Source organism: Myotis davidii, unplaced genomic scaffold (assembly GCF_000327345.1).
Source record: "Myotis davidii unplaced genomic scaffold, ASM32734v1 scaffold71, whole genome shotgun sequence".
Taxonomy (NCBI): domain Eukaryota; kingdom Metazoa; phylum Chordata; class Mammalia; order Chiroptera; family Vespertilionidae; genus Myotis; species Myotis davidii.
The window spans coordinates 1659419-1670264 of record NW_006283588.1 but is presented as its reverse complement, the minus strand read 5'-3'; the positions used below and the strand labels follow the sequence as shown (position 1 = coordinate 1670264).

Here is a 10846-nt window from a genome sequence, read left to right as displayed (position 1 = left end):
CATTATGTCAAGTGAAATAAGCCAGTCAGAGAAAGATAAATATCACATGATCTCACTCATTTGTGGCATACAATGAACAACATAAACTGATGAACAAAAACAGATCCAGAGACAGAGAAGTATTGATCAGACCATCAACCCTCAGAGGGCAGGTAAGGGAGGGTGGGGGAAGGGGGAGAGATCAACCAAAGGACTTGTATGCATGCATATAGGCCTAACCAATGGACACAGACATCAAGGGGTTGAGGTCATGAGTGGCGGGGGTGGTGGGTCATAGGGGGAGAAGAATACATATTTAATACCTTAATCAATAAAGAAATAAAAGAAAAACAACAGCACATTAAAAAAAATAAGGTTTCCATTAGGTGGCATCAGACCTCTAGGTCTCTCTGAGGATTACTGACATCAGCATATGTTTTCCCCAGTCTCTTTGGTTTTGAGCCCCACTCCTACCTACGGAGGGAATCTACACTGTGATATGCTGTGGGCAACATGGTAAAATTTTTATTGTAGTGTTTAGTTCTTGCCCATTTATATTTGACTGTAATTGTCGATGTCTTTCCATTTAAATACACCACCTTGCTGTCTCTTTTCTCTTTACTTCTTCTATTTTTGATCGTCTTATTTTCCATTCCTGCCCTGTTTCATCAGCTGATTGCTTTTTAGTATTCTATTTTATCTCCTCTATTGCCTTTCTAGTTAATCTTGTCTCATTACTTAAACATTCATTGAGTCCACTCAGAGGTAATAATTCTATCAGAAAACATTTATTCACTTCATGCGATATGCCTTTTTTATTTCTATTTTAACTTTATGAACTGAAAGAGCATGAATGGATATAAGATGTAAACAATTTTTGAAGAACGATAAGTCACCCACAAACTTTGTGGCATATACAATTTTGAAGTGCTGTAATTTTATGTTTGTATACTATTTAAAAACCAGAATATTTTGCACATATGTAGTTTGATTGGGACCCTTACACAAAACAATAGGCCAAAATGTTCACTTTCACTTCTCTTAAACAACTTGGTCAACATAAGTGGAATAAAGAGATAGATTTTACCTGATGCTTAAAGTTCATAGAGACCAGGCCCAGGAAAAAAAATACCATAGTAGTCTAGGAAATGGTTGGCTAGGTAGTCTATAAGTACTATTATTAGTATTAATCACCAAAATAACAAGAATATAAGTGTAAAAGATTACATTTATACTTAAGGCCAGGTTTTAGAAAAACCTAAATAGAACTCTAGTTTGCCCAATAGAAATGTCTATAAGAGAAATTGCTCAGTATATGATAGTAGCCTTCTCAACAGCATCATTTCAGAAATATATATGTTTAAATTAGACACTGATGAATTTTTGTAACGATGCATTGATTTCCATTAGAGAGAGAGAGACAGAGAGAGAGAGAGAGAGAGACAGAGAGAGAGAGAGAGAGAGAGAGAGAGAGAGAGAATGACTGCACAAAAAACATAAAGAAGAAGAAAATAAAGAGTAATATAAATGCAACTAAAAGAAAGCCAAATCACAATGTATGCACTATTCAACATGAGCGTGGTGAGTAATTTATTTATTCATATCATTGGAAAGTCCAGGGGTACCTTAGTTTGTCTCTGACTGCACTCAGTTGTTTAAGCAATTATTCAGGATTGTCTCTCTGTCCTTCTCTTTCTCATTCTGTTCCTTTCTTGTGGCTGGAATGAATTCTCAGGCAGACTTTTTTCCACATGGGAGCTTGACTTAAAAGCTTCAAGTTTATATCATGGTCAGAGTCTGTGATCTGAAAAGAAGAATGTGCCTCTTTCAAAACTTAGTGCAAAAATCAGGAGAGTGTTTCAGTCGGTGCGTATGCATGAGTTAACTGCTTTGGTCAGAGAAAATAACACCACTCTAAGAAATGGACCATTCTAAAGAGTCAGCCCCAATGGCCCCAGGGACTGACTGTGAGGAATCTATTGTCTGTAAGACTGAAAACAAGTGGCATTTAAATGATATTTATTCCAACAGTAATCAAGGAATTGTACATTGAAACCATAGTGGCATATCTCTTACATGCTCAGATTGGCAAAACTAGTGAAGTCAGATAACAATGAGTGTTTGCAAAAATGCAGAGCTACGGGAACTCTCATGTTCTCTGTGAGGTATGTTAATTGATAAGATCAGTTTGAAAAATAGCTTTTTGTTATCTACTACATTTAAAGTGCATTTTCCACTATCTCACACCCAAATATATGCCCTAGAAAATTCTTGCCAAAGTATAGAAGCAATCTTGTACAAAGATTTACAGCATCATTATTACTAATTTTGATATCCCAGAAACAACCTAAAAGATTATCAGTGGAAAATGGATCATTGACCTGTGCTCTATCCATATCTGACATAATAATAGATGAACATGGTAATTGACTGTAACTTTGCTACGCTTCCCATTGGCTAATCAGCATGATATGCAAATTAACCACCAACAAGGATGGTGGTTTATTTGCATACTAGGTCCCAGGCAGTGGAGCGAAGTTTGATGGCCAGAGCATTGAGGCCTCATGGGCCCGGCGTCTGGCAGAGCAGAGAGGCATCATGGCCCCGGGGCTGGTGGAGAAGAGAGGCATCATGGCCCTGGGGCTGGTGGAGAAGAGAGGCATCACGGCCCTGGGGCTGGTGGAGCAGAGAGGCCTCATGGCCCCAGCGCCAGGCAGAGCAGTGAAGCCTCATGGCCCCGGCGCCAGGCAGAGCAGCGAGGCATTATGGCCCCAGTGCCAGGTGGAGCAGCGAGGCCACAGGGCCTCTGTGCCAGGTGGAGCATAGAGGCCTCATGGCCAGGGGCCTGCTGAGTAGTGAAGCCAGCCAGAGCAAAGGCCTAGGTCTTGTGTGCAGGAGGAAAACTGGTGCCAGCAGCCAAGGGAAGGGAAGGCCTATTACACGAATCTCTTCATGCAACAGGCCTCTAGTGATAGAATAAAACAGTGAATATGAATAAACTGGAGATACATGTATTGAAATAGATGAATCTAACAAATTTAATGTTGAATGCAAAAAACCTAGTCACCAAAAAATATAAGTACTAGAAAGGTATGTGTGTATACCTATATATAATTCAAAACATGCCAATTTTAAAAACTGTTTTAAAAATACGTAAGTAGTACAGTTATAAAATGAGAGTGATGGAGCTTCCCTGGAGCTCCCCAGGGAAGGCCGGGACATGTGATTAAGGAAAGGTTGCATTGAATATTTTATCTATGTTGTTAATAATACTTATTTACTTGTCTGTGTGGTTGGTAACATATTTATATAATCTTTTTATGTGTAAGTTTTTCATAACTTTTAAAAAGGATGAAGGGGGCCAATAATATGTGATTGTAGGATGTATAGATAGGTGAGGGTGTAATTAACAAAGCACTGAAGTACAAATGATGGGAAGAATTGGAGTTCATTAAAGTTTAAATTTTTATTGAGGGATTGTTATGCACTGGTCCAGACATGGGGTGGAAGTCTCAAGTAGTAATACAATGGAGAATGTAACGTCAGAGTTTTTGTAGCAACACTACTTGCTGGAGGAGAATGGCTCCTCCTCTGATTCCAAAGCAGAAGACAGTTCCTGTGTGTGTGTGTGTGTGTGTGTGTGTATGTGCTGGGAAAGCAGGGGGAGTGTGGGGTAAAACTGATCTCTGGCAGGACCCTATGAGAATTGCAGATTCCAGCCTGGCCCTGGTGACCTCTTTCTTATTCTCCTTCTCCTCCCCTCCTCAAGTACACTTGGAGTACATTTCCCATGAAGTTTGTAAGGACACACATAGTGTGAAATAAAATAAAATACAGGGCCTCTTTACATCTATATTTCATTAAAGCAGCTTCATTTTTTATTTCCAATTTTGTTTTGTTTGGCCCACGATAATTCTAAATCGGGACTTTTAGAACACTGAATTTAGTTGAGTATATTGAATCTTGTTTTTATTTTTCTCATGGGGATTTCTAATCATTTAATAATACTCATTTTCAAGGCCTAGAAAGTATTGACAGACAAATAAAATTGTAGTTATACAGAAGAGATTAACCAAAGATCGTATATGCATAGTAAAGGCCTGGTGCAGGATTGGCCGAAACCGGCCCGGTGCATGAGGTGGGGTCCCTCGGCCTGGCCTGCAGGGATCGGGTTGAAACTGGTAGCCCAACATCCCCTGAGGGGTTCCAGATTATGAGAGGGCACAGGCCAGGCTGAGGAACCCCACCAGTGCATGAATCCGTGTACTGGACCTCTAGTGGTAATATATTATTTTAGCACCTTTGGAGATTTCTATTGAGTAAAATTTTCCAATTCATGTATATGGCTGATTCAATGTAGAAAATTCAAAGACAATAGATAAATTATTAGAGCCTCTCTACTTCCCATCAAAACATGCCTTTGGCTACTGAATATGACTGTAAGAAATGTGGATGTTTTAAAAGGCAATGGAACAGTATCCCAGGGTAACAAAGAAATTAGCTTAGTTGTTATTTTGGTTTGTTTCTTTGTGAAGAATACATAGAACATTAAATGAACTAGAGAAAATATTTTGATATGGATTGAACTCTTCAATATTTTTATGGAACCTATTCTTTTGCTTATATATGTTCTCTCTTTTTCCTGCCAATTCTCACTTCTTCTATCCCTGACTGCTCTTTGTTTGATTTTGAAGTTGCTAGAATAAATTTCCTCAGAGATATACCTAAGGAAACATTTAGTTTCCATACTTTAGTTAGTGATTTGGTGTTTAAGATAACTAATAAAATATAGAAGTGCCTGAACAACCCCATCTTTTATGATCTATTTAAGGAAATAGAACTCCTTACCCAGAGTCTTCAGGCACATTGCTCTCTGGCAACACTGGAAGCGTCACCTGATGAGATACAATTGAACTGGACATCACCTCTCCTGTGTACACTGGATCCTAAGTGGACCCAACCTGGAGAACCTGTGATGCCAGGAACATAAAAAACAGAATAAGACAACACAGTGCATGTTAGGATGTAATAAATTTAGTTTTATATAGCCTAATATACTAAATTTAAGCATAAACATTCACAACAATGTAATATATGCTCAACTACATATATTTATTGGTTTTCATTTGCAGAAAAGCAATGTACAGAAGCACAATATAGTCAAAATTATTTTCTGAAGTGAATGTTTATTTGCTATCAATGCATTGCTAATTGCTTGCAATTTTGTCTCCTGTCATTACACTAATATGTTGAATAAAGTGTAGTCTGCAATAATAATTTGTGTATACATTTTAATAATTCTACATGCATTTTTTTAACCTAGATGCTTCTCTTCTATTCCAGGTGCATTCACTTAGTTGCTTTGCTTATTTAAATTTAATGAATTAAGATTTCAACTTACCTTGCCATACTCAGACACTTTACTTACAGTTCTAATAGTTTATGACATACAATATCGCATTTTTATATTAATAAAGCATCTCTTACATAATGACATTAACTATTATGCCAAGAAAAGTTTTGCTAGTGTGTGTATGTATTGCTTATATATGTAGGTATGAATGTAAGTAAGTGTGTATGTAGTGTGTAGTGATCTAATGCACCTCAATATCATTTAAGTCAGTGATATATTGTACAGATCAATTCACCCAATAATTAAGTATATGTGAAGGAAGTAACATAATATATATGTTAAAGTTTTATGTGCATAATAGCTATAATATCTTTCAGAAAGTTTATATTGAATATATGCCTGAGTTCCTTGAAGAAAGATTAAAACATAGAGGCCACAAAATTCACAATTCACATTTATCAATACATTGGCCTTGACATTTTTCAAATATTACCCAGTTTTATTACTATGTTCAAAAATTCAAGGAACAATGTAGACCATAATTCGAAGAAAATACATTCAACTGAATGCAGGCTGCTGAAATAACTTTTCGAAGACCAAATGCAATGACTGTTATGAAGAGCAATAGGTCTTCCATAGTTGTTTTCAATATTGTCATTAAATTCTGTAAAGAAAGTTCTTTGTTTTAAAGAAAGATAGAGAACTGATTTTAAAATATAATTCATGCTGTTTTAAACTTGACAGCCTATGGGGTTGTCATAGCAGCTTTTCAAATTTTCTATGTTGACCTGAAAAAATGTATGTAGTTACAGAATGTAAAAAAAAACATATACATCTTATTTTCAGAAAGTTATCCCACATGTTATCAGGGTTTGGGATTAACTTTTTCCTCTTGTTCAGTGATCCTCAGAAGCTATGGTGATGGTAATGTTTAAGTTACTAAAGCCAATGGGCTAGGATTGGGTGTAGGGCTGAGGACTAAGAAAAGGAAAGTAAGCTTAAGTCTAGAATCTAATTACCTAACATTTTCCTACTAAGCACCCACTGGAAACCAGACACAATTTTAAATTTAGAGGATATTTTGGAATACAATAATGATTTCATGTTTTCAATTTCAGAGGGTCATATCCTATATAATAAAAGCCTAATATGCTATGTGTCTGACCTTTTGACCAGTTGCTATGCCATACACTGACCACCAGGGGGCAGACGTTCCAACTGGTAGGTTAGCTTGCTGCTGGGATCTGGCCAATAGGGACCGGGTGAGAAGGGCTAGACACGCCCTGGAGCCCTCCTTCGGCCCCTTCCCAGCCCCAATCGTGCACCAGTGGGTTCCCCCGGCCTGGCCTGTGCCTTCTTGCAATCCAGGGCCCCTCAGGGAATGTTGGAGAGCTGGTTTCAGCCTGATTCCTGCAGGCCAGGCCAAGGGACTCCACCAGTGCATGAATGCAGGCACCGGATCTCTAGTATTTAATAAATAATGGCAATACATTTTCTTAGTTTAGGCTGCCATAATTAAATACTTTTGAATGAGTGACTTTAACAACAAAAATAAAGTTGTCACAGTTCTGGAGACTGGGGATTCCAACATCTAGGTACCAACAGATCCAGTGTCTGGTGAGAGGCCTCTTACTGGCTCACAGACAACCAAATTGTCATTGTGTCCTCCCTTGGAGGACTGCAGAGAGAGTGCACTTTTGATGTCCTTTTATAAGGGCACTCATCCCATTCACAAGGGCTCCGCACTAATGGCCAGATTACCTTTTAGAGGCCTGTCCCCCTAACAGCACTACACTGGGGGTCAACATTTCAGTGTATGAATTTTGGGGAGACACAAACATTGAGTTTATAGCACATGCTAACATAAATGAAAAGAAGTATGCACAGAGTGTTTTATGCCTAGGTCCCTGACTGGGCTAGATTGTAACTTGCAAAAGTTTCTAATGTAAGTATATGTCAGAGGAGGGATGTTCCAAATATTAACAAGAGGGGAAGATATAGATCCATACGAGAAAACAAATAAATGTTATGGAAGTAACAACTCCTCACCCTCTGACCTGTTTTAGCTTCTTACTGAAGCCCTCCAAACTCTCATAGGAATTGTGTTTTCCAAATATGGGGGATGGGTTTGTAGTCTGTGAATGGATTAATATGAAAAAGTATCCAATAAATTGAAAATAGATTTCAATTCTATATTGTAATTATATCTATTTAATATTATATTTTAACAAATCAAGAAAACATTTTATTAGAAGACATGTTGGGGAGCACATAAACACATATACATAAATATATATATGCATGCAAGATTATTAAAGGGTTCACATTCAGTGATAGTAAAGAGTGAACAAATTTCAATATTAGACTCTGGAATGTAAACTAACTAAAGTTTCACAGCTGAATAATGCTTTATCTTGTGATGCGGCAGGTATGGGCACTATTTTCTGCTTGTAGAGAGAAAACACGAGTCATTCAGCCCATAAGTATTTATTGAGCCTGCAGCAGGTGCCAGTGTAATGCCCCATTTTCAGGCTGCAACCAAGAACAAAGCAGACATTGTCTCTCCTTGTTTATATACAGAGTTTTGAACTAGCTAACCCCACAAACATTTTTTGGATCACGTCAGACATTTAGATGTCAGGTGTATGCCCAGCCATCTTAGCCCAGCAATATTCTTCCAAATTGTTCAGGCTACTGAAAAGTATAACAATTAAAAATATTAATTTGGGTGAAAACCTATTGCCAAGATAAACTAAACAATATATGCATTTCTCTTATCTTTCTAAAAATACATATTGATGATTTCCTGCTTACCAGTTTCATTTTTAAACCTTCCCTCTGACCATAGGAGCTGATGCTGTGGAAGCTCAGTGTAAAAGATTTGAAGTGAGAGCAAGCGAAGATGGCAGGGTGCTGTTCTCTGCAGATGAAGATGAGATTACCATTGGGGCTGAAAAGCTGAAAGTTACAGGTACTGTAGATTGAGGTATTGAAACATTGTTTACTTCTTGAAAGAATTTATCACTGGAAAAAAGCTACTTTATGAGGTGTGTGATCCCCATGTCCAAAATTTAGTTTCACATGATGTCACAATGTTTGAGTTTCCAACAGTCTTTAAGGAGAAGGGCCTGGTTGTGGATGTAAACATTAGCCTTGTTGATGTATAATTAGGCTGTGAGTCTCAGGGAGGGATAGGTGGAGGAAAGTGGGTATGAATGGTGGAAGATAAAAGGTAGGTCAAACACTAAATAAAGCTTTTTATAGGTGATAGACAAATAAAATATAGAGATATTATTTAAAAATAAAAGATATGTAAAAGGAGAACTAAAGTGTAAATACCAACTTTAAAATGAAGTAGGGGAAAGATTATAATATAAGTAAACTAAATGATTGTTCTTTAGGGCTCATAATTATCTTAAGAAGTATATAAACCGAGAAATAGTGCTGATCACATATTATTTAGGCGTTATTAAATTAGGGTCCTAACATTAGGATCATAATTCAATCAACAACTGAAATTGAAAAGCAAGAACAACAACAACAACAAAAATACACACACACCAAAAAACAGAAAGTTAAAGGGATGATTGGGATCAGCGAATAATTTTTAAAGACAACTTTAAGCACAATTTCTATTCAATTATTTCATTCACAACAATAACACATGTTTTATTAAAACTAGCCAAAGAGGCCCACATTATTTTAAGAAAGAAAAACGATGAAATATCTTTGACTTAGTGTTATCCAGATAGGAGTTTGGGAACAGCTTCTGGGATATCTGTCATATGTAGTTAGGTCCAACTTAATTCTCTGCGCCCTGTGAGAGCAGTTAGCATGGTAACTGGCCTCTGCTCTGCATGGGTTTTGGGGTTGAATCCTCTCTCTACTATTCAATATTTTATATAAATCATCTACGCCTCCAATTTTTCTTAATCTAAATGATAATGATAAATTTAGTGTCCAATTACGTGTGTGTGCACATGCATGCCTGTGTGTGCATCTGTATGTTTAGAAGGTTTTCCACACATAATAAAGACGTTGTAAAGGTTAGATCTTTATTCTTATTAATAAAGAGAAATAATATTATTGTCAATGTCCCAGACATGGCTGCGTGGACTTCAAGAAAGATTTACTATTAAATAACAATGAAATTCAACAAGGGTTGGTGAAAGGGATCCTCATCGGGCATCCCTGTGATTGCTCACAACCCATTACCAGCCTCATGTCCTATCTTTTGTGAGGGTGTCCTGCTGAGTAGCTGGGGCCTGTAACATCAGGTTGGTGTTTGGTTGTGGCCCCTATTACTGTCCATCTGCCTTATTTTCCTTTTTTAATTAAAATTCCTTGGAAAGGTCAGGAAAGGAGGTATGCATATGAGGCAAAAATTAACCAAATTGGCCTAAGACCTGTGATGGGGGCGAGGGAGACTTTAAAAAGCATGAAGATATGGTTAGTGTAGAACACAGACAAATCACTAAGGATATTGACTGTTAGGGCCCTTTGCGCTAACATGTGAATTGCTGGTTGGTAGAAAAGTTGGGTATGTGGTTAGAAATGCACTCAGGGATATTGGGCACATCTGACTCCAATATTTAGCAATCTTTGAACCTTGATAGTGCATACTGGTAATCAGCTTTGAAACCAGCAAAATTCTGAGATAGCATTTAGTGCAGGCCACAGTTACCCCAAAATTATTTAATCGGTATTCAGATATTCCCATGGGGTACTTTGCATTCATAAATGAAGGGAAGTTCTAGAGCTCTTGACAGCTTTTAGGATTCATGGAATTTTAACTTTCTCTGATCTTTATGTTACCTTCGTATCCTTGGACTATAATTTGAGCCATTAAGTCAGAGGAGAATGTGCCTCCTGAAAAATCTAAGTTTTTCTGATTTTTAATTAACTGTCTTGAGGCAGTCATCTCTGCTAACCTTTTCATTTTTTTCTTGCTCTCTCTCCCACTCTGTGAATGTGTGAATGTGTGTGTGTATGTATGTATAGTATATATGAATAGTATATATGAATATATGTATGTATAGAGGGACAACTACTTTTATCTCACTCTGGCTCTCTTTTTCCATTTCTCTATCTCAAAATTATACACATAACTGAATTTATTCTTCATATATTCTTGATTGATCTATATTTCCCAATTATCTCAGAAAATTAATCAGTTTTACAATAGATTTATGTACTATATGATTCCAGAAGATCCCAACTTCATATATTCTTGATTGATCTATATTTCCCAATAAAATTAATCAGTTTTACAATAGATTTATGTACGATATGATTCCAGAAGATCCCAAATAACAAAATAATGTAATCCTGAGGCCATCATTTCTGAATCCAACATAATTTTGTAAGGGCTTGAGGAATAGCACTGAGGATGAAAGAATGAGCGTGCCTCTCCACATTGTTAACAGATGCACGGAGAGTAACTGAACTGATTAGAATCACCACCACCTCCCCAAGTCTCCAGGCACATTTCTGTTTCTCACAGACACAAGCACA

General features: G+C 37.2%; 1 protein-coding gene across 1 annotated transcript in view; it reads left to right on the top strand.

Annotated features, from left to right (window-relative positions):
• SGCZ (sarcoglycan zeta) overlaps positions 1–10846 on the top strand; it is a 633314-nt gene that overhangs the window by 578569 nt on the left and 43899 nt on the right. The window contains exon 5 of the mRNA XM_006753775.2: positions 8181–8303. Coding sequence (XP_006753838.1) covers positions 8181–8303 — 123 coding nt within the window. The remainder of the gene's footprint in view (positions 1–8180; positions 8304–10846) is intronic.